Raw genomic sequence first — 24,745 nt, 5'->3', positions numbered from 1 at the left:
ACCTGGTAATACTCTTGATCCCAGTGCTCCACCAGGCTATCATTGTTGCTATGATTCAGAGCACTGACTAAATGCTTTGGCCTGGGAAAAATCAGGAAAACGTGCTCAAAATGCCAGTTTCTGTGAAGTCACGCCCAAGTGACTTTGACCTTCCCGCCATCATAAGGTCAGAAGTGGTGTTGCTCACAGATGATTAGTGTAGTGTACCATTCAAGACTCCTCGGATAATAAAGCAGTCCATGACCTCATGCTGGACGACCTGGACAATATTCAAAATTGGGCTGATAACTGGCAAGTAACGAGTCTAAGTTAATGGCTATCCCCAACAAGAAGAAAATCTAATCATTTCTCCATGATATTCAATGGCATGACCATCATTGAATACCCCACCAATGGCCAGAAACTGAACTGGACCAGCCACATGAATACTGTGGCTACTAGAGCAGGTCAGAGGCTGGGAATTCTACAGTGAGTAACTCGTCTCCTGACTCCCCAAAGCCTGGCCACCATCTACAAGGCACAAGTCAGGAGTGCGATGGAATACTCTCTACTTGCCTGGATGAATGCAATTCCGACAACACTCAAGCGCAACACCACCAAGGACAAAGCAGCCCACTTGATCAGCACCTTAAGCATTCAATCCTTCCACCGCTGCACACAGATGCAGCTAGAAAATGTACTGCAGCAATTCATCAAGCCTCCTTCAACAGTATCTTAAACATGTGACTACTGCCACCTAAGAGGACAAGGGCAACAGACGCACTGAAAATTCACCGCCTGCAAGTTCCCCTCATATGACTTGAAACTATCACCATTCCATCAGTGTCACTGGGTCAAAAACCTTAAACTCACTTCCTAACAGCACTGTGGGTGTACCTACACAAGATGAACTGCAATGGTTCAAGAAAGTGGCTTGCCACCATCTTCTCAAGGACATTTACAGATGGGCAAAAAATTCTGGCCTTGCCAGTGACACTCATATCCCTTGTAAGGATAAGAAAAATTTCCATTCACTCATTTGCATAAGCCTAAACATAAAATTTCCCATGAATCAGTGTAATCAAGAAGTATTATCAATTATAATCAATTATTGACTGGAACAGACTAGTGGGACTTCAAGATTACTGAACTAAACTAACTTACTGAAAATTTCTTCAAATAATTGATTAAAGTTAAGAAACTGACCAATGTGGGCTTCAACTGACTGCTCATCACAGCTCAAGGACAGATTAAGTGACTGAATTTGAACTTATTCAAATGGTTGACAACTGATTCGGATACCTGAGAACTGACTTTAAGGTACTGTACCTTAAAGACATAGCATAAATTAGGCTTCAACTGATTGCTGGTCACTGCATTTGCAGGTCATTAACAATGGAGTAATGTGACCACAGAAGCCTGTGCACCCAAATTTCAGGGAGTACTGTGGTGAACACGCTAGAACAGATGCAATCAGCTGAAACTCTGCATGCTTATCTAGGTCAGTTTTATTATAATATAATAGTTTTTATAATATTTCTTCTCACTGGGGAGTGAGAAAGGGAGGGATAGCGCTGAATACTAAAACCAAATGACAGCAGCAGCTAAACAGGTCAGGGAACAACACTGACCCACAGAAGCAAGTAAAATAGCAGACAGTGGGAGATCATGAAGAGGGAGAAACAATCTGCGACAGAAATCACAGGCAAAAACAGGACGTGCAAAGGATTATGATATCAGTTATTTCCTCTATTCACTAATGCTAGCAAAAAAAGGTTTCCATTAAATATTCATTGTGACACCTGGCACACAATCTAATAGATAGATATTGGCCTGGATTTTGCGGTCAGTGGAAAAGCAATGACACTTGCTGCTGACCTCAAAGAAAGCAGCTCACAAAGACCTCCCACTCATTGCGGTGTGGATTCTCCTTTCCCAATTGAAGTTTGAATCTGGCACCAAGTCAAGGGGTGTCTTGGTGTGCAGCAGCAGTGAAATCATCAGCAAGCAGGTAAGCAGCCTATCCAATTGAAGCATTCACATACAGCACACAAATTAAAAGCACTTAATATTCTTCAATTTTAATTTAATTTCCAGATAGTCTGATTGTATTAAGATAGAAGTTAAAATAAAGGTAAACTTTAAAAAAAACAAAATATGAATTTTTGTAACATAATGGAGAAATTTGACATTCCACCAATATAAAATTAGCTTCTCAGGGTCAGCGAGAATGTTTAGCAATAATTACGAAGTTAGTGCAGTGCACCCAGTTACATCTCATTCAACAAAGTGTAACTTTCACATGGTTTTTACAGTAAGACTAACAACATAAGAGTGGAAGTTCTTGTCAGTTCAATTGATTTCTCATTGATTGCAGTATTGGCAGGAGAGAGGAGTGGTGAGAGGGCGGTGCCTCAACAGCATACCCTCTGCACCAGTGTAGAATCACTGATACCATCTACAGGATTTCCATGCGGCTCTGCACATGCATGGACTCCAGAAGTTGCTGCCAGTTTCGGTGCAGTAATGACAGCAATGCTAACAATTTCACCTTCATTACCACTGTAAAATCTGGGCCATTAGGTAAGAGTTATATATTTGCACCACTCCAAAAATCTATTTTAATTTACAATGGGACAGGACTTACCTTCAGCTTCAAGTCTTTTGGGCGGTTGCTATTCTGATTTGCTACATTCCTAGTTGGTGTAATTTTTGGCATCCTGGTAGCGTATTTAGGTGCACTCAGGCTAGAAGAAATCAGTCCTTTAGTTAACAATTAAAATACTGAAGTAAGTGGTTCCATTTATGTAGTTAGCTGCTGGGTATTTTAATTACACACTTAACAAGAAACATTTAAAGGGGACAAGTGATCAGGGATTTTTATTTTCTAATGTTAAAAAACACTTGCAAGTAACATAGAGATTCCTGGAACACACTTCCTTCAGCTACAGTGCTCAGTTTCCATCTCACACTTGCTAATGATCACATGGTAATGTAATTTGGCAGGTTATTTTATGTTTAAAACTTATAAAGAATCATCCGCTTGAGAAAAACATTTTCTCAAAACCACAGATTTAAAGTACATTTTCCAAGTATATGTATTACAAAAATATTTGGCCAATAGCTGGTAGTTAAGGAGGAACCTCATGAATGGAGCCTCAATATGAAGACAATTGCATCCATCCACAATCATAATATACTGAAAAGCAAAATATTTAATTCAAATTACCAATCAATGGATGTAATTTTTTCTAGTGAATGAACATAATTTGGATCGGATTGAAATGTTTAATTTATGACTTTTTTTTTGAAACAACGACCATAACTATTTTTCATTTATCTGAACACAAATTAACTTGTCTGTTCAGGGAGAAGAGTTACATTTCCTTGCAACACAGATGGTTCCTACATCAGTTCACCTAAAAATCAATCTATAATTTCCCAAATTGACCAGTAAATGTTATCCTTTCATCTACTATTGCTATCCAAGTACCTCCTATGTCTAAAATAGACATTTTAAGTGAACAGAACCATAGTATATATATTTTGCTCTATACTTTAATTAAAAAATAGGCTTCACATTTCTCAATGCTTCTGTAAACAAAATCCAGTATAAGACATGTTACTCAGGATTTAGCATAACCACAATGTTTACCGTGAAGATTTAGATACAGGGGGAGATGCAATATAAAGTTGGGTTTATTGCAGTTGACAGGGCTGTAGCAACATACTTCTCAATTTTTATGACAAATCATTGGTTACAATTCAGACTTAAAATTCACTCACAAACAACCTGCATTTATATAGTGTCTTTAAATAGTAGAACCCCAGGTGCTTAACAGGAGTTTAACCAAAAATGAGCACTAGCCAAAGGAAGGGGCATTAGGACAGCTGACCAAAAGTTTGTTCAGAAATGTAGGTTTTGATGAACACCTTAAAGGAGAAAAAAGAGGGAGGGGAGAAGCATAAGGTTTTAGAGATGGGAATCCAGTGAGAGTCAGGATACAGAAAGCAGAATTTTAGATGAGATCAAGTTTATGGAGACTGCAAGATAAAAGCAGCCCTTTCCAACCTGTAAGGCAATCCTGTTATATCAGTCATTATGCCCTGATTTTCTATCAGTTTGGCCACAGATTCTGGTGCTGGCCTAAATATTTTAGCCTGGTTTAGGTATGAGCCTCAATCTTATAGGAGGACTTATTCTTAAAGTGCTGCCCTGCAAAAACCTTAATAGGTGATTTTGCTGTATGAAACTTAGCAGCAGGGAAAGCACTAACTCTAATAATGAAGAGCCTGCCTATAATGACTGGCTCATTTAGGCAACCTTTACAGTCCACTCTAAATCCTCACGAGCTTTCGCTTAAATCTCAGCCTCTTCCTTCAGGTATCATTTTGACAACTGGTTTAATTTGTCCATTACATTCGAGTTTTCTGTTAAGAAGTTCAGTCTTTGCGTTCCAACATCGAAATCCCTTTGAGCACAGTCTGATGTTTGAAGAAGAGGCTTTAATTGTGACATCACTTCCTTGGAGCTCAAGAATGCATCAGAATTGTCCTCAATACTATATGCTGGTGAGTACATAAACTCAGTAGGGCTCCCACTCTGGCAAATACTGAATATGTGCCAGAGTGTACATCTAATACACTGGGCTCAGCTGTAATGAACCCTGATGAAGGCTTACACATGAGTAATGTCCCATAGACAAGGGACCAAAGAACAAGTAATGTCTGTGAAAGTATACCTCAGCAAAGAGCCATTGCCCTTATGAGCGAAGAGGAGAGGAAAAATCATTGGAAGAAATTTATATGTTTAGAATGACATTCAAGTCTACTGATAGGAAAACGCCTACACAGGTCCAGCATGAATTCGCTGATTTTCCTCATCTTAAAACAAGACCACATGGTTGCTATCTCAAAACTGTTCTAATTATCAGTTTGACAACACTGCAACAATATTAACCAGAAGTTTGAAATGCATTCCTATTGTGCTCACAAGATGTCCACCATGAGCTCCAGAGGATTAACAGAGAAGAATTTCTTCCCCTGGGATTAAATATTAAGGTAGGTGTTCAGAAAACAGATGAAAGATGTACCTGTTTCAATAAGCCAATTTTACTCTTTTTAATTTTTATTTTCATTCAAAAAATAACATACATTTTGTGAAATCGTTGTCCAGATCTGTCTGTCCAGATTATGTTGATCAGAGCCTATATATCATCACTTCAAACACTGATGTTTCAACTACATTTTAGTCATGAGGAGGATTTTAGCAAAGCAGGAAAGTGTATCCTTGAAGGTGGATAAATCACCAGGGCTGGATGGATTGTATCCTAGGTTGCTAAAAAAAAATATGCCAGGGAGAAAATAGAAGATGCTCTGAGGATCATTTTCCAATCCACAGGTGAGTACTAGGGGATTGCAGGTCTGTGAATGTTGCACCAATATCTCAAAAAGGGTGCGAGGAATAGGCCAGAAAATTATAGGCTGGTCAGTCTGACTTCGGTGGTGGGAAAATTATTGGAATCAATTTTGAGACACAGGATAAATTGTCACTTAGAAAGGCAATGATTGATCAGGGACAGTCAGCATGGTTTTGTTCAGGGAAGATCACGTATTACTAACTTAATAGGTTTTTTTGAGGAAGTAACAAGAAGGATTGGTGAGGGTAGTGCGGTGGATGTTGTCTACATGGATTTTAGTAAGGCATTTGACAAGGTCCCACATGGCAGAGTGGCCAGGAGAGGAAGATCCCATGGGATACAGGGGAAGGTGGCAAGTTGGATCCAAAATTGGCTCAGCGACAGGGAACAAGGGGTAATAGTTGATGGATGTTTTTGCAAATGGAAAATAGTTTCCAGTGGTGTTCCACAGGGCTAAGTATTGGGGCCCTTGCCGTTTGTTGTATATATCAATGATTTGGACTTAAATGTGGGAGGCATGATTGGGAAATTTGTAAATGATGTGAAAATTGGCCATGTAGTTGATAGTGAAGAGGATGGCTGTTGTCTCCAGGAAGATATCAATGGTTTGGTTAAGAGGGCAGAAAAGTGGCAAATGGAATTCAATCCAGAAAAGTGGGAGGGAAGGCAAACAAAACAAGGGAATACTCAATAAACAGGAGGATACTGAGAGGAGTTGAGATAGTGAGAGACCTTGGAGTGCATGCCCACAGGTCCCTGAAGTTGGCAGGTTAGATGGATAAGGTGACAAAGAAAGCATATGGAATGCTTTCCTTTATTGGGTGAGGTACTGAATACAAAAGCAGGAACGTAATGATGGAACTGTATAAAACGCTGGTTAGGCTAAAGCCGGAATTTTGTATACAGTTCTGGTCACCACATTACAGGAAGGACAGTTGCTCTGGAGAGAGGACAGAGATTTATAAGAATGTTGTCAGGGCTGGAAATTTGCAGTTATGAACAAAGATTGCATCGGCTAAAGTTGTTTTCCTTAGAACAGAGGAGGCTGCTTTGTGATCTAATTGAGGTGTACAAAATTGAGGGGCCTAGATGGGGTAGACAGGAAAACCCTGTTTCCCCTAGCAGAGAGGTCAATTACCAGGGGGCATAGACTTAAGGTGATTGGTAGAAGGATTAGAGGGGGCACGAAGAAAAACATTTTCACCTAGAGGGTGGTAGGCATCTGGAATCCACACCTAACTTAGTGGCTGAATCTGAAACGCTCAACTCATTTAAAAGGTACTTGGATCTGCACCTGAAGTGCTGTAACTACAAGGGTCAGGTACTGGAAAGTGGGATTAAAAATGAGCAGCTGGTTTATTTTTTTCTCTTTTTTGGCCAGTGGAGATACAATGGGCTGAATGGCCCCTTTTTTTCTATGTAACATCTTGTAGCTAACTGCAAGAGTTCTAAGAGAAAGCTGCTCTCCAGTGTATAAGTCCATTAGGCACAGGCTTGATTCTACAGGGAACATATAGCACAGATAGGCCTTTGTAACCATAAAACAATAGCATAGAAGGGCACAGTCGGAACATTAGTAGAGATGCGCACTGTAGGAGGTATACTGCCTAAATATACATGCAACATTATAAATAAGCTTGAGGGAAGCTAGATTCATTTCAAACTGCTGAGTTGAAACAGCTGACATTTTTTTATTGTTTCATGGGATGTGGCCATTGCTGGCAATGCCAGCATTTAGCACCCATCCTTAATTGCCCTCGAGAAGGTGGTAGTGAGTTACCTTCTTGAAGTGCTGCAGCCCATCTGGTGCAGCTGCATCCACAGTGTTGCTGGGAAGGGAGGGTCCCAGGATTTTGATCCAGCAACAGTGAAGGAATGGCGATATAGTTCCAAGTCAGGGTGGTGTGCAGCTCGGAAGGGAACTTGCGGGTGCTGGTCTTCGCATGCACCTGCCGCCCCTGTCCTTCCAGATGGTAGAGGTTGCACATTTGGAAGGTGCTGTCGAAGAAACCTTGGTGAGTTGCTGCAGTTGAAATGGTTGAAAGGTTATGGGGAGAGGGTGGGAAATTGGGGCTGAGGCCGAAATGAGATCAGCCATGATTGTAATGAATGGTGGGGCAGGCTCGAGGGGCTGAATTGCCTACTCCTGCTCCTAGTTCTTATGTTCTTATCTTATACATAGTCCACACTGCTGCCACTATGCGTTGTTGGTGGAGGGACTAAATGTCTAAATTGGTGGATGATGTGTTGATCAAGCGAGCTGTTTTGTCCTTGATGGTGTTGGGCTTCTCGAGTGTTGTTAGAGCCTCTCTCAACCAGGCAAACGGAAAGTATTGCATCACACTCCTGACTTGTGCCTTATAGATGGTGGATAGGCTTTGGGGATGCAGAAGATGAGTTACGCACCTCAGAATTCCCAGCCTCTGACCTGCTATTTTTAGCCACAGTATTTAACTAACTGGTCCAGTTAAGTTTCTGGTCACTGGTAACCCTCAGGATGTTGATAGTGGGGGAATTCAGCAATGGTAATGCAGTTGAATATTAAGGGGAGAAGGTTATATTTTCTTTTGTTAGAGATGGTCATTGCCTAGCACTTGTGTGGCACAAATGTTACTTACCACTTATCAACCCAAGCCTGAATGTTGGCCAGGCCTTGCTACATTTGAACACAGACTGCTTCTATATCTGGAGTCACAAATGGTGCTGAACACTGTGCAATCATCAGCGAACACCCCCATTTTTGACCTTATGATGGAGGGAAGGTCATTGCTGAAACAGCTCCAAGGTGGTTGGGCCTAGGATGCTACCCTGAGGAACTCCTGCAGCAATGTCCTGGGGTTAAGATGATTGGCCTCTAACAACCACAACCATCTTCCTTTGTGCTAAGTATGAATCCAGTTGGTGGAGAGATTTTCCCCTTACTCGCATTGACTTAGAACCATAGAAAAGTTACAGCACAGGAGGAGGCCATTCAGCCTATCTTGTCCATGCCAGCCCAAGGACACCCAGGTGCCCTTTCTAATCCCACCTTCCTGCACCCGGCCCATAGCCCTGCAGCTTACGGTACTTAAGGTGCAGATCAAGGTACTTTTTAAAAGAGTTTAAAATTTCAGCCTCTACCACCAACTTGGGGAGTGAGTTCCAGATACCCACTACCCTCTACGTAAAAAAGTTCTTCCTCATGTGCCCCCTTCACCTTCTGCCACTTATGTTTGCTGGAGTTCCTTGATACCACACTCGGTTAGATGCTGTCGTGATATCAAGGGCAGTCACTCTCACCTCACTTCCTGAATTCAGCTCTTTTATCCACGTTTGGATCAAGGCTGTAATGTGGTCAGGTGCCATGTGGTTCTGGAGGAACCCAAACTGAGCATCAATAAAGAAGGTTATTGCTTTTAAGTGCCACTTGATAGCGCTGTCGACAACACCTTCCATTACTTTGCTGATGATTAAGCATAGCCTGATGGGGCAGTAATTGGCTGGGTTAGATTTGGCCTGTTTTTTGTGGACAGGACATAGTTTGGCAATTTTCCACATTGTCAGGTAGATGCTGGGGTTATAGCTTGGCTAGAGGTGTGGGCTAGTTCTGGAGCACAACTCTTCAGTACTATTGCCGGGATGTTGTCAGGGCCCAGAGCCTTTGCTGAATCCAGTGCCTTCAGCCATTACTTCATATCACATAGAGTGAATCAAATTGGTTGAAAACTGGTATCCATGATGCTGGGGATCTCAGGAAGAGGCCAGGATGAATCATCCATTCAGCACTTCTGGTTGAAGGTGGATATAAATATGTCAGCCTTGTCTTTTGCACTGATATGCTGGACCATGCCTTCATTGAGGATGGGGATATCTGTGGAACCTCCTCCTCCAGTCAGTTGTTTAATTATCCACCACCATTCACAACTGTACGTGGCAGGACTGCACAGCTTAGATCTATCTAATCCACTAGCTGTGTGATCACTTAGCTCTGTCCATTGCATATTGCTTCTACTGTTTGGCATGCATACAGTCCTGTGCTGTAGCTTCACCAGGTTGACACCATGTGCCTGGTACTGCCAGGGTTGATCGACTGGCTTGATGGTAGCTGGAGAATGAGGGAAATGTAGGACCATGATGATACAGATTGTGGCTGAATACAATTCTACTGCTACTGATGGTCCATTTATGACAATCCGATAGCTTCATGGTGACCCATTACTGAGACTAGCTTTTAATTCCAGATTTACTAATTGAATTTAAATTCCATGTGTCCCCAGGGCATTAACCTGAGCCTCCGGATTACTGCTCCAATAACATTATCACTACGCCACCGTCCCCGATGTTAAAATAAAGCAAACTGCTTTTAGTGAGCAATACATATGACAAGGCTGAGTGGGGATTTTATTTCAAGGCATTCTCTTAAGAACTGACATTTATCCATTTAACTGTTAAAAGATTTAAAATGACTTGAGAGTAAAGGCTGTAACAACTTAATTCCACTAACTGAATCTCTTCATAGGGAAGATTGTAAAAGCAAATCTCCCTACCTCTTGAAATCATAATTGCTCCAGGTGGCAGCACCTGAGCGTGGGGCCATTATTGTAGCCAGCCTCTCTAGGATGGCGATATTTCCTGCCTCAATTGTGGCAAAGTCCTTCTCTGCCTGTAAAAATCCACACACAAACACAGATTTATGCAGCGGAGCCTCAGCATTTCAAACGTCAAGGGCCAAAAAGTTGTTCTTCTGATCAGGGATTCACTTTCTCATAGTTTTACCTCCACTGTCTCTATTTTGGCTTCAGACAAGACTTGGATATAAAAAAGTTGTACGGCTCAGATTGTTTTTACTATTGTAAACGTTAATTTGATTCAATTTATGATCCACGCATTATATAAGTGGACAGCTCAGTACAAAATATCTTAATATTTAGCTGAGGAATTGAATCTTGGGAGTGAGCCGTGGTAGCACTCTCACTTCTAAGTCAAAAGGTAGTGGCTTCAAGTCCCACTCCAGGACTTGAGCGCAAATATCATAGCTGACATTCCAGTGCAGGACAGGGGGAATGCTGGATGTGCTGTTTTTCGGATGAGACATTAAACTGATGCCTCACTCGTTCTCTCAGGTAGGTATAAAAGATTCCACGGTACTATTTCAAAAAGGAGAAAGGGAGTTATCCCCAGAGTCCTGGTCAATATTTATCCTTCAGTCAACATCACAAAATCGGATGATCTGGTCATTATCACATTGCTGCTTGTGGAAGCTTGTGTAAAAATTGGCTACTGCGCATCCTACATTACAACAGTGTCTATACTCTGGGCCAGTGCAACCACTAGGCAAACTGGATGGTTGCCTGAGAGGCAAAATTTGTGGGGGCGGGGGTGCAAAAAAACTGGATGACTTATTCATCAAACTACATAAGTAAACAAGCAGGCTTCAGCAGTGGAAATGAAAAGGTCCAAATCTACTGATATACATCCACATATATTGACAGACATATAGGTTTCCATTGCAATCTTTCCCAAAAATTTCATACTATATTCCTCACTCTGTTTATGCAACAGTTTTACAAATTTGTACATCCTAATGACTATTTGAAAACTGCAAACCTGTAAATAATATCCAAGAACGCAATTTCATCTTGCCCACTCTATCTTAATGATTAATGATTGTGTAAATTGTGCATAGAATCATCTAGCCACTGTTGCACGAACACTTGTATTACATAATGTGAGCCATATTAAACATCATAATCTGCATTTCTTTGAGTGCATATTCTGTGAAAAGTGTAGAACAATGAGAGTATACAATCCATATCATAATATTCCTCTTTTCCATGTAACAGGAATGTGTAGTTATAAATGCAGAATCTTTATTCATACTAATGAACAATATTCATTTTTGAAAGTTAATTATGAGGTGGGGGGAGTGCAGGAGATGCACGGCTGAAGATTCGCCTCAGATGCCTAATACTCTTGCACTGGTCCCAAACTACTTCAAAAGTACTACATTGGTTGTAAAGTGCTTTGGAATGCCCTGTGTCCATGAAAGATGACATATAAATGCAAGACCCATTATTTTGTTTGAGTTAAAAGTAGCTGCAGCTTACCTTCTGAGCCTTCGGCAATGGTTTTCTGGACATCACGCTCCTCGGTTCTTGTGAAATTAGAGGCAGCTTGCCATGCGTTGTTGGCGTGCCACTCCATCTAGAAGAAATCAGTTGCCCAGTGAAACAATGCCAGCAGTGAAATAACATCACAGTAACACTCTATTCTTATTGAAAAAAATTATTTTGATATCTTTTAAACACAGATTAAAAATTGCAACCATACACTTTAGCAGATTTTCTTATTACAGCACAGAGGAAATTATACCTGGATCATACACCAAACTTGGCAAATAAACAATGGACCAAATGTTGAAGAGCTGGGTGCAGGGTCCTACTATTAGAATGACCAATGAACTCCACAGGCCATTAATCCAGCAATTTATGGAGTAAAAGAGACATACCATGAGTTCTGATTCCCTGCAAATTGCTGGATGATTTGTGTAACTCCACAGTTAACCTCACCAAGGTCAATAAAAAGTTTGCTCTCGCCATGAATTTCTCCGTTGAATTTAACGGTGATTGTGAAATTGTGGGACTTACATTATTACAAATCATTCCCACGACACTCATTGAGGACTGGTAATGTCACAGAGGACCCTGATAATGAGGTGGTTTATGGTGCTCACATAACACTAAACCTTAAAGGCCCATAAAGAGTAAAATGAAGCTGTAGAGTCTCACTCCAGCAGTTAATAAGGTTCCTAGAAGGTTTTTGTTCTTTAGACATGTCTTGGTAGTCTCTTGTGCTAGTCTTGCCATCCACACTCATGTTTGTGCAGGAAGGCAATAATTTTCAGAATCCAAAGTTCCTTCGAAATACAAATTAGATTGCTTTATTTCAGAAAATAACATCTGGGACACGCATGTGAGTAGGTTGAGACATGACATGTTAAGTGCAGCAATCTCAGGAGGAAATAATTGACTTTGAGACTATGGTTCCCAAGCTCTCAAGCGCTGGGCTTTTCCTCGTGCCATTTCTAAGCCTGTTGTAAACTAGTGGGTAGAAAGTAATTACTATAGTCAATAACTCCACTATCAGCATGGTAGAAGGCAAGCAAGATGGATCTTGATCTTTTTTCATCTAGAAATTCCAACGTACATTCCTGTGAAAACAGTGCAATAGCATATCCACTGGGTGTTTCACTATTCTTGATCATGATAGATGGAACCACTGGTTTTTACAGTTCGTGGGTCACAAATGTTTGTATTTCAAACACCTACCCTCCCATTCATTTGCCTATGGCCTTCACAAATACAGCAATTTCTAAAGGAAACTAGTTTACAATGTCCTGTTCCTCTGCTTCCTTTGTCTCCTTTTTTTCTCTCTTTCAATCAACTCTCCTCCCTCCCTTTATTCTTTTCTCTGTCCCTAATTTAGCTCCAATTCACCATATTTCCTTGTCCGTCATTCGCTCTGTCTTTCTCTATCTAGTTCTTTCACTGGTCAAGAAGATAAGCCATTGAACAGAGTTCACGATGTCCCAGATACACTCTTATCAGATCAACATTCTAGCAATTTGCAATGTCAATATTGTGTGACATCATTGGTGAGAAAAAAAGTTTAACTATCAAATATCATCCACTTGATTGAAGTTTGAAAAAATGATTAAAAACTTAGAGATGGAAGGAAATTAAAAAATATAAAAGATTAAAAATTATAGTATGTACAATATACAATATGTGTGATGAGCCAGCCAGACTTGAGTTTTTCTGCTAAGAAGACAATTGAAGATAACTTTTACCAGTTATTTTTTAAAAAATAAATTACAGTAACTTATCTTTACATTGTACATTTAACATAATACAGCATCTGAAGATGCCTCACAGGAGCATAGGGAAACAAAATATGACACAGGTGGAGATATTGGTTGATCAAAGAGGTAGATTTTAAGAAATTACTGAAAAGACTACAGCAAGGTAGCAAGGTGGAGATTTATAGGAAGGGTGTATGAGAGCTTAGGGCCTAGGCAATTGAAAGTGTGGCCACCAATGGTGGAGTGGTTAAACTTCAGAATGCTCAAGGAGCCAGCATTAGAGGAATGCAGAAATCTCAGAGGGTTGTAGGGCTGGAGGAGATTATAGAGTTGGTTGGGGGAGGGGGGTGTGGGCAAGGCCCATGGAGGGATTTAAAATATAGGGTGATCTTTTTAATATCAAGACATTACTTGACTGGGAGCCATTGCAAGTCAGCAAGCACCGGGGTGATAGGTGAACAGGACTTGGTGTGAGAAAGGTCATGGACAGCAGGGATTTGGATGATTTCATGTATTTTTTTATTCATTCATGGGATGTGGGCATCGCTGGCTAGGCCAGCATTAATTACCCATCCCTAATTGATCTTGAGAAGGTGCTGGTGAGCTGCCTTCTCGAACCACTGCAGTCCATGTGGTGTAGGTACACCCATAGCACTGTTAGGGAGTTTATGGAGGGTAGAATGTGGGAGACCAGTCCCAAAAGCATTGGGATAGTGTTACAATCATGGTAAGGACTGTTAACACTTGAAAGAGAACTCCTAACACCCAACAATCAACTGACAGAACTATGCCACAAGATTTCACGTTTTTAAACAAAAACAAACTTTATTGTATATAAGAATAATTAAACAAAGCAATCACTGTTAACACTATAGATTATAATTGCCTATGTTATGAACTCTTTACTTCCTTTTACTTCTCCTGAAGAAGTCCCTTATACATTTCAACAATTTTGAAGCTTCATTCACTTCTTTAGGACCAACCCATAACGTATGCCATAGCCCTCCAGAATTCACTTTAATTCTCCTCAGTGTTCGAGCTGTTCTAGGGTCATCTTCTATGGGGATCTTTCCATTAGCTTTTGGCTAAGCGACTCTGTGGATGCCTCAGCTCCTTGATCTAGTTTCTGGGAGATACCCAACTGTGTTCTCACAGCTTCCAAGCTAAAACTGCTGACTGCTTTCTGACACAAGACTCTGTGAGAATTACTGTATATTTATTCCTCTAGCTTCAAGCTACAGCAAATCTTCCATCTGCTTCCACCCCAAAAAAAATCCAAACTGAACTTGAGCTCCACCCACATTCCACACAGTGAACAATAAAATTAGTATTCTCTCTGTTTAAAGCACAGGCCTGACATCTATCCAATGAGATATGGTTTACACCAAACCAAAACTGCACCTGCCTGCTTTCTGAGCAAACACCCAGATAACTTAAACAAAGGAACCTTCTAACCTCCATGACAACATGGCATACTTTGGGATGGTCTCTAACAGATATATAAACTAATTATTTTACCTTCAACTCAACTCTTTGATTCTGTAAGCCATATGAGCTTAAGGGCTCCACTAGAGGTCACACTGAAGTTGCATCTCACTCCAGGGTGCACTGCAGGTTCCCAAAATCCTATTGTATGGGCTTTACAGACAGGTGTTGCATTAGTATTGCTGTAAATTATTCAGCATTCCATGACTCTCAAAGAACACCATGACAAACAGCTCTTTATCACAGAATCTCACAGTGCAGAAGAGGCCCTTTGGCCCATCGAGTCTGTACCGAAACATGAGAAACATCTGATCTACCTACCTAATCCCATTTACCAGCACCTGGCCCACAGCCTTGAATGTTATGATGTGCCAAACGCTCATCCAGGTACTTTTTAAAGGATGTGAGGCAACCCGCCTCCACAACCCTCCCAGGCTACACATTCCAGACCATCACCACCCTCTGGGTAAAAAAATTTTTCCTCACATCCCCCCTAAACCTCCTGCCCCTCACTTTGAACTTATGTTCACTTGTGACTGACCCTTCAACTGGTCAGGGAACAGCTGCACCCTATCCACCCTGTCCACGTCCCTCATAATCTTGTACACCTCGATCAGGTCGCCCCTTCAGTCTTCCCTGCTCCAACGAAAACAACCCAAGTCTATCCAACCTCTCTTTATAACGTAAATGTTTCATCCCAGGCAACATCCTGGTGAATCTCCTCTGTACCCCCTCCAGTGCAATCCTATAATGTGGCGAGCAGAACTGCACACAGTACTCCAGCTGTGGCCTCACCAAGGTTCTGTACAACTCCAACATGACCTCCCTACTTTTATAATCAATGCCTCGATTGATAAAGGAAAGTGTCCCATATGCCTTTTTCACCACCCCACTAACATGCCCCTCCGCCTGCAGAGATCTATGGACACAGACGCCAAGGTCCTTTTGTTCCTCAGAACTTCCTAGTGTCATGCAGTTCATTGAATACTCCCTTGTCAAATTACTTCTTCCAAAGTGTATCATCTCACACTTTTCAGGGTTAAATTCCATCTGCCACTTATCTGCCCATTTGACCATCCCATCTAAATATTCCTGTAGCCCAAGACACTCAACCTCACTGTTAACCACCCGGCCAATCTTTGTGTCATCTGCAATTTATCAATTAGTTTAGCTCAGTAAGCAACTCTTGTCTGGATCTTTGGACTCAGCAGTTGCTACACATTTGTCCTTAGCTTTTCCTTTCTCTTATTAATGCTGGCGTGGTGCCATCTCCTTCTCCTTCACCAAATATTCTCTCCTAACTCTCCCTATCCAATTTTCCTGTAGTGAATGTTCTTGTGCTGTTGCTTGCAGGATCTGCGGTGCTTGGCAGGCGTTCATGGCACAGTGCTGTTTCCTACACATCTCTCGTGCCAGCATCCTCACCTTGGAAGCCCCCTATGGAAAGATAGTGGCGTAGTGGTAATGAATGGGCTTAGTAATCCAGAGACCCAGGGTAATGTTCTCGGGACATGGGTTCAAATCCCACCACGGCAGCTGGTGGAATTTGAATTCCATTAATAAATCTGAAATATAAAGCTAGTCTCAGTGGTGGTGACCATGAAATTATGATTGATTGTTGTAAAACCCAATCTGATTCACTACTGTCCTTTAGGAAGGGAAGGAAATCTGCCATCCTTAGCTGGTCTAGCCTACATGTGACTCCAGACCCAAAATGTGGTTGACTCTTAACAGCCCCCGATGAAGGGCAATTAATGATGGGCCATAAATGCTGGCCTTGCCAGCAAAGTCGACATCCCATCAACAAATTTTTTAAAATGGTGTATGTTACCACGGAACATGCAGCCAATGACTGCATGAAGTAGCAAAGCCAAACATGATGCCTTGAGCAGCAAATGCTGTTGTTCACTTAATGAGTTTAAAGGGCTAGCAAGTAGAGGAGACTGAAGAGAACATTTAACATGTTGTACTGGCACCAAGGGATCAAGCTCTTCCACACGCATTCCATCAATAGATGCTTTCAGCATTAGAATTTAAAACAAGATCCATTGCAATGTTCCAGCCCACACTACAACTGGTGAGAAAAGAAGACTATACAGCTAATTTGCCATAATGCTAAAACAAGCAAAGAGAAGCAGCAATTCTGCAATTTTTTCCTTTAAAAGACTTGGTAGTCAGTGCAAGATTTCAGGATTGTGTCCATTGTTGACACAGCACATGCTATGAACTTAATGGCTGCTGCATGATTACTTGCCTTTGAGTAAGCATCCTTTAGCCAAACCTAGTTTGGCATTTTTCATCTGCCAGAAAATATCTTTGCTCATTTGTTCTACATGAATGAGAAACTGCACTGACATGGCTCACCATCTCCTGCCATCTGCCATTCATGTACCACCTACAAGGTGCACTTCAGAAACTCACCAAGCCTCCTTAGACAACACCTTCCAAATCCACGGCCACTACCATCTAGAAGAACAAGGACAGCAGATACATGGGAATACACCATCTGGAAGTTCCCCTCCAAGCCACTCACCATCCTCACTTGGAAATATATTGCCGTTCCTTCACTGTCGCTGGGTCAAAATCCTGGAACTCCCTTCCTAAAAACGCTGTGGGTGTACCTACACCATATGGACTGCAGCAGTTCAAGAAGGCAGCTCACCACCTCTTCTCAGGGGCATTTAGGGATGGGCAATAAATGCTAGCCCAGCCAGCTAAACCCACATTCCTTGAAAAAAAAATTCTGTCCCATCAGCGTTAAATACTGCCATCTTCTTGCATTGTACCCTTCTCCGGCATCACATTCAGGCTTTCTTCGCTAAAAGCAGGACTCCTCACTGTGGGTTCACTGAGAATCAGCAGCAGCAAAGGGCTAAACAAAAAAGCTTTTTCTCCTTCAAAGAGCTGCGGCACTATGGATTCTCCACACACCATAGGCTCCATGCTTGTGGACAGTGAGTAGAGGACACGTTAAATATTTCAATTACCTAACCTTGTGGGGGTGGAGGCCGCTCCAGTTGTGTGCGAGTGCACACGAGTTCCTGGGGCTTGAGAGGGGTTCCCTCACAATCAGGAACTCAACCCTTTGTTTTCGTTATAGGGTAAGCAGGAAGAGAAGCATGGAAGGAAGAAAGCAAAGTTCAGGGCATCCTTGATCATATAAGAATCTATATAATTGAAACCAGAAGTTACCACAGAGAAGTTAGAGTCTTGCGTGATTCCTACAGGCAATATATTTTATTTTATAGCGCATGACAGCATGCAAGGAAGTTATTAAAGAGAATTAGTTGATGAAGGGAAAATATTTGCCACAAAAGAAGAAACCAAGTTCCATGGAGGTAGCTTCAGCAATGGAGTCGATGCGGAAGTTAAACTTGAAATAAGAGGTGATGGGATCAAAATATCGAAAACTGAATGTCTAAAGATAGAGTCATCACAAGTGTAGTAAACTGTATGTTGGGTTTGCAGAAAAAAATGAAGAAACCACACCTTTGAAAAATTGAAATTATTTCAGGTGAATTGCACCAGTTATCCGCTTCATTTGGGCAGAGCTAGGGTTTCCTGGAGAAGTAGGGGTAGATACTTCTTGTATTTGTCATCTGTTGTAAGGTGGCCGAGTTGTACTATTAATGATAGAGTTGATCAGCAGACACTTCTTGGGTGGAAACTTCAAGTTTATTTACAATATACTCAGCAGCAACTACATGTGTGCTTCCAACTCCCAACTCTATCTCTACACTGACTGTTGAGGTAGCCTGTGCTACTCTCCTATTGGTTACTACAGATCATGTGATCTTGCCTAACAAGTATTATTCTTAAAGGTACATTATACACTAAATAAAACCATAATACCACACCATCCTTATGGGTTACATCACATATATAAATTCCCACTAGTTCCACCTCTGTTGCCCTATGTGCATGCAGCTGGCATAATTGGTGGCCACAACATGTGGAAAAGCCAGTTTCCTTATAGCAACTGACTTTTTAAGAATATAGCTCTTGTTGGAAAAAAGGGTCTTTCTCTTTTCTTAAAAATTCTCTTCACCCATCACTCCTACCAAGTAGCTCCCAGCTGCCAAATATACCATCCTCTAACCCAACTAACTGACCGCTACTTCAGGAAATGCCTGACCTTCAGGAATTCAGGCAGGCTCAGAGTCTCCCACAGCTAAAGAATGGACATCTTATTCCGCTGTTACAATAGCACATCTGAACTGCCAATCTCAGGGCCCTAAAATGTTCTTGCACTGTTGAGACTACATGTCGCTGTCGCTGCACTGTACCAGTGGAAAAGGGCATTAAATCAGAAGGAATTGCATAACCTTAGAGTTATGAAATAATGGATAGAATTGTATCAGAAATAGAGAAGACCACTTATCTGGAAAAAGAGGGGACAAAGCCCTGGATAATCCCTGAATTGATAAGAACAAATGATCTGTTAGCCAAAGCATGGGACTATTTGAAAGGAAGCTAAATACCCATTAACATAGCTTTAATTAGGCTTTATAATGGCAACTTACTTAAAAGAGCAATGGCAAAGATTTTGAAGATATCCAAAGTAAGGTAGATGACCTAAATTCAAGCACAGAGGTTCAAATATGGGAAATCCAAGTCAAAAATAAGCAGCTCTGTGGCGCCAGCCATGCTGAGAGCCATACCGGCCATCATAGATTAAAATAGAGATAAAAACAAAAAAACTGCGGATGCTGGAAATCCAAAACAAAAACAGAATTACCTGGAAAAACTCAGCAGGTCTGGCAGCATCGGCGGAGAAGAAAAGAGTTGACGTTTCGAGTCCTCATGACCCTTCGACAGAACTTGAGTTTGAGTCCAAGAAAGAGTTGAAATATAAGCTGGTTTAAGGTGTGTGTGTGGGGGGCGGAGAGATAGAGAGAGAGAGAGGTGGGGGTGTGGTTGTAGGGACAAACAAGCAGTGATAGAAGCAGATCATCAAAAGATGTCAACGACAATAGTACAATAGAACACATAGGTGTTAAAGTTAAAGTTGGTGATATTATCTAAACGAATGTGCTAATTAAGAATGGATGGTAGGGCACTCAAGGTATAGCTCTAGTGGGGTTTTTTTTTTATATATATATAATGGAAATAGGTGGGAAAAGGAAAATCTTTATAATTTATTGGAAAAAAAAGGAAGGGGGAAACAGAAAGGGGGTGGGGATGGGGGAGGGAGCTCACGACCTAAAGTTGTTGAATTCAATATTCAGTCCGGAAGGCTGTAAAGTCCCTAGTCGGAAGATGAGGTGTTGTTCCTCCAGTTTACGTTGGGCTTCACTGGAACAATGCAGCAAGCCAAGGACAGACATGTGGGCAAGAGAGCAGGGTGGAGTGTTAAAATGGCAAGCGACAGGGAGGTTTGGGTCATTCTTGCGGACAGACCGCAGGTGTTCTGCAAAGCGGTCGCCCATTTTACGTTTGGTCTCTCCAATGTAGAGGAGACCACATTGGGAGCAACGAATGCAGTAGTCTAAGTTGGGGGAAATGCAAGTGAAATGCTGCTTCACTTGAAAGGAGTGTTTGGGTCCTTGGACGGTGAGGAGAGAGGAAGTGAAGGGGCAGGTGTTGCATCTTTTGCATGGGCATGGGGTGGTGCCATAGGAGGGGGTTGAGGAGTAGGGGGTGATGGAGGAGTGGACCAGGGTGTCCCGGAGGGAGCGATCCCTACGGAATGCCGATAAGGGGGGTGAAGGGAAGATGTGTTTGGTGGTGGCATCATGCTGGAGTTGGCGGAAATGGCGGAGGATGATCCTTTGAATGCGGAGGCTGGTGGGGTGATAAGTGAGGACCAGGGGGACCCTATCATGTTTCTGGGAGGGAGGAGAAGGCGTGAGGGCGGATGCGCAGGAGATGGGCCGGACACGGTTGAGGGCCCTGTCAACGACCGTGGGTGGAAAACCTCGGTTAAGGAAGAAGGAGGACATGTCAGAGGAACTGTTTTTGAATGTAGCATCATCGGAACAGATGCGACGGAGGCGAAGGAACTGAGAGAATGGGATGGAGTCCTTACAGGAAGCGGGGTGTGAGGAGCTGTAGTCGAGATAGCTGTGGGAGTCGGTGGGTTTGTAATGGATATTGGTGGACAGTCTATCACCAGAGATTGAGACAGAGAGGTCAAGGAAGGGAAGGGAAGTGTCAGAGATGGACCACGTGAAAATGATGGAGGGGTGGAGATTGGAAGCAAAATTAATAAATTTTTCCAAGTCCCGACGAGAGCATGAAGCGGCACCGAAGTAATCATCGATGTACCAGAGAAAGAGTTGTGGAAGGGGGCCGGAGTAGGACTGCAACAAGGAATGTTCCACATACCCCATAAAGAGACAGGCATAGCTGGGGTCCATGCGGGTACCCATAGCCACACCTTTTATTTGGAGGAAGTGAGAGGAGTTGAAGGAGAAATTGTTCAGCGTGAGAACAAGTTCAGCCAGACGGAGGAGAGTAGTGGTGGATGGGGATTGTTCGGGCCTCTGTTTGAGGAAGAAGCTAAGGGCCCTCAGACCATCCTGGTGGGGGATGGAGGTGTAGAGGGATTGGACGTCCATGGTGAAGAGGAAGCGGTTGGGGCCAGGGAACTGGAAATTGTTGATGTGACGTAAGGTGTCAGAGGAATCACGGATGTAGGTGGGAAGGGACTGGACAAGGGGAGAGAGAAGGGAGTCAAGATAACGAGAAATGAGTTCTGTGGGGCAGGAGCAAGCTGAGACGATCGGTCTACCGGGGCAGTTCTGTTTGTGGATTTTGGGTAGGAGATAGAAGCGGGCTGTCCGAGGTTGGGCGACTATCAGGTTGGAAGCTGTGGGAGGGAGATCCCCAGAGGAGATGAGGTCAGTGACAGTCCTGGAAACAATGGCTTGATGTTCAGTGGTGGGGTCATGGTCCAGGGAAAGGTAGGAGGAAGTGTCTGCGAGTTGACGCTCAGCCTCCACGAGGTAGAGGTCAGTGCGCCTCGTGGAGGCTGAGCGTCAACTCGCAGACACTTCCTCCTACCTTTCCCTGGACCATGACCCCACCACTGAACATCAAGCCATTGTTTCCAGGACTGTCACTGACCTCATCTCCTCTGGGGATCTCCCTCCCACAGCTTCCAACCTGATAGTCGCCCAACCTCGGACGGCCCGCTTCTATCTCCTATCCAAAATCCACAAACAGAACTGCCCCAGTAGACCGATCGTCTCAGCTTGCTCCTGCCCCACAGAACTCATTTCTCGTTATCTTGACTCCCTTCTCTCTCCCCTTGTCCAGTCCCTTCCCACCTACATCCTTGATTCCTCTGACACCTTACGTCACATCAACAATTTCCAGTTCCCTGGCCCCAACCGCTTCCTCTTCAGCATGGACGTCCAATCCCTCTACACCTCCATCCCCCACCAGGATGGTCTGAGGGCCCTTAGCTTCTTCCTCAAACAGAGGCCCGAACAATCCCCATCCACCACTACTCTCCTCCGTCTGGCTGAACTTGTTCTCACGCTGAACAATTTCTCCTTCAACTCCTCTCACTTCCTCCAAATAAAAGGTGTGGCTATGGGTACCCGCATGGGCCCCAGCTATGCCTGTCTCTTTATGGGGTATGTGGAACATTCCTTGTTGCAGTCCTACTCCGGCCCCCTTCCACAACTCTTTCTCCGGTACATCGATGATTACTTCGGTGCCGCTTCATGCTCTCGTCGGGACTTGGAAAAATTTATTAATTTTGCTTCCAATCTCCACCCCTCCATCATTTTCACGTGGTCCATCTCTGACACTTCCCTTCCCTTCCTTGACCTCTCTGTCTCAATCTCTGGTGATAGACTGTCCACCAATATCCATTACAAACCCACCGACTCCCACAGCTATCTCGACTACAGCTCCTCACACCCCGCTTCCTGTAAGGACTCCATCCCATTCTCTCAGTTCCTTCGCCTCCGTCGCATCTGTTCCGATGATGCTACATTCAAAAACAGTTCCTCTGACATGTCCTCCTTCTTCCTTAACCGAGGTTTTCCACCCACGGTCGTTGACAGGGCCCTCAACCGTGTCCGGCCCATCTCCCGCGCATCTGCCCTCACGCCTTCTCCTCCCTCCCAGAAACATGATAGGGTCCCCCTTGTCCTCACTTATCACCCCACCAGCCTCCGCATTCAAAGGATCATCCTCCGCCATTTCCACCAACTCCAGCATGATGCCACCACCAAACACATCTTCTCTTCACCCCCCTTATCGGCATTCCGTAGGGATCGCTCCCTCCGGGACACCCTGGTCCACTCCTCCATCACCCCCTACTCCTCAACCCCCTCCTATGGCACCACCCCATGCCCATGCAAAAGATGCAACACCTGCCCCTTCACTTCCTCTCTCCTCACCGTCCAAGGACCCAAACACTCCTTTCAAGTGAAGCAGCATTTCACTTGCATTTCCCCCAACTTAGTCTACTGCATTCGTTGCTCCCAATGTGGTCTCCTCTACATTGGAGAGACCAAACGTAAAATGGGCGACCGCTTTGCAGAACACCTGCGGTCTGTCCGCAAGAATGACCCAAACCTCCCTGTCGCTTGCCATTTTAACACTCCACCCTGCTCTCTTGCCCACATGTCTGTCCTTGGCTTGCTGCATTGTTCCAGTGAAGCCCAACGTAAACTGGAGGAACAACACCTCATCTTCCGACTAGGGACTTCACAGCCTTCCGGACTGAATATTGAATTCAACAACTTTAGGTCGTGAGCTCCCTCCCCCATCCCCACCCCCTTTCTGTTTCCCCCTTCCTTTTTTTTCCAATAAATTATAAAGATTTTCCTTTTCCCACCTATTTCCATTATATATATAAAAAAAAACCCCACTAGAGCTATACCTTGAGTGCCCTACCATCCATTCTTAATTAGCACATTCGTTTAGATAATATCACCAACTTTAACACCTATGTGTTCTATTGTACTATTGTCGTTGACATCTTTTGATGATCTGCTTCTATCACTGCTTGTTTGTCCCTACAACCACACCCCCACCTCTCTCTCTCTCTCTCTATCTCTCCGCCCCCCACACACACACCTTAAACCAGCTTATATTTCAACTCTTTCTTGGACTCAAACTCAAGTTTTGTCGAAGGGTCATGAGGACTCGAAACTTCAACTCTTTTCTTCTCCGCCGATGCTGCCAGACCTGCTGAGTTTTTCCAGGTAACTCTGTTTTTGTTATAGATTAAAATAGAACTTCTAACATGATTGCTAATTTAAGAGTCAAACAGGAGTTAACTAAGAGCAAGAAGTAGTTAGAAAGGGAATGTAAACAATCCAGCAGAAGCAGAAATAGTACAAAAACAATGACCTACTTTTCTTTCTTGTAGTCATTCCAGCTGGGTCCTCCTGGGTGGGGAGCCATTATGTCAGCCAACCTTTCCAGCATTAAAATATTTTCGTTTTCAATCTGCGTTCGTTGGAACTCAAGCTTCTACAAGAACAAGTGGAGTCAATTCTATAATTGTATATTTGAATATTCCTCTAAAATTAGATATTGACAAAATAAACTAAATTCCAACCATAGCCTTTATAGGTTATCCAGCTCATCTGGCATCATGACCTTGAGGTGCCCAAACAGATTTTAACTCTTTAGTTGGATTATGTTGCAACCTCATAACTTTGCAGAGCAACAATTTTCCTTTTCAATAATTTGCTCAGGTCCACGATGGAATAATAATTTGCTCAATTCCAGTATTTCGTATTTTTTTGGCAACTCTCAAAACAACAGTAGCTGATGAGTGTAAGCTATAGGTTATAGCTATAGACAATCATTTTCTCCTGTGGTCCACTTAACCTTGAATTTTGGTTGGGCTTGTTAGCACTCTTGTCTCAGCAAGAATGTGTTGACTAAATAACAGTGTCTCACATGTCAATGCCATAATCAGGGAAGGCTATATTGTCAGAGATATTCCCAATGAGACATCAGCTGAAACTTTCATTTGACTATTTCAGTGCATTCAGGCAGACAAGATTGTATGGCACTATTCAAAGAGAGAACAAAAAATGTCTGCTTG

The 24,745-nt window shown here is 42.9% G+C and overlaps 1 protein-coding gene across 1 annotated transcript in view; it reads right to left on the bottom strand.

Annotated features, from left to right (window-relative positions):
* The window catches only part of LOC121268948, a 38,041-nt gene that overhangs the window by 11,653 nt on the left and 1,643 nt on the right, over positions 1-24,745 (bottom strand). The window contains exons 3-6 of the mRNA XM_041173252.1: positions 24,044-24,162; positions 11,486-11,582; positions 9,926-10,041; positions 2,627-2,726 (exon numbers count right to left, since the gene is read on the bottom strand). Coding sequence (XP_041029186.1) covers positions 2,627-2,726; positions 9,926-10,041; positions 11,486-11,582; positions 24,044-24,162 — 432 coding nt within the window. The remainder of the gene's footprint in view (positions 1-2,626; positions 2,727-9,925; positions 10,042-11,485; positions 11,583-24,043; positions 24,163-24,745) is intronic.

This window comes from Carcharodon carcharias, chromosome 23 (assembly GCF_017639515.1).
Source record: "Carcharodon carcharias isolate sCarCar2 chromosome 23, sCarCar2.pri, whole genome shotgun sequence".
In the NCBI taxonomy this organism is placed as follows: domain Eukaryota; kingdom Metazoa; phylum Chordata; class Chondrichthyes; order Lamniformes; family Lamnidae; genus Carcharodon; species Carcharodon carcharias.
Note: the sequence above shows the minus strand (reverse complement) of the source record. Positions and strands in the feature narration are given on the sequence as shown.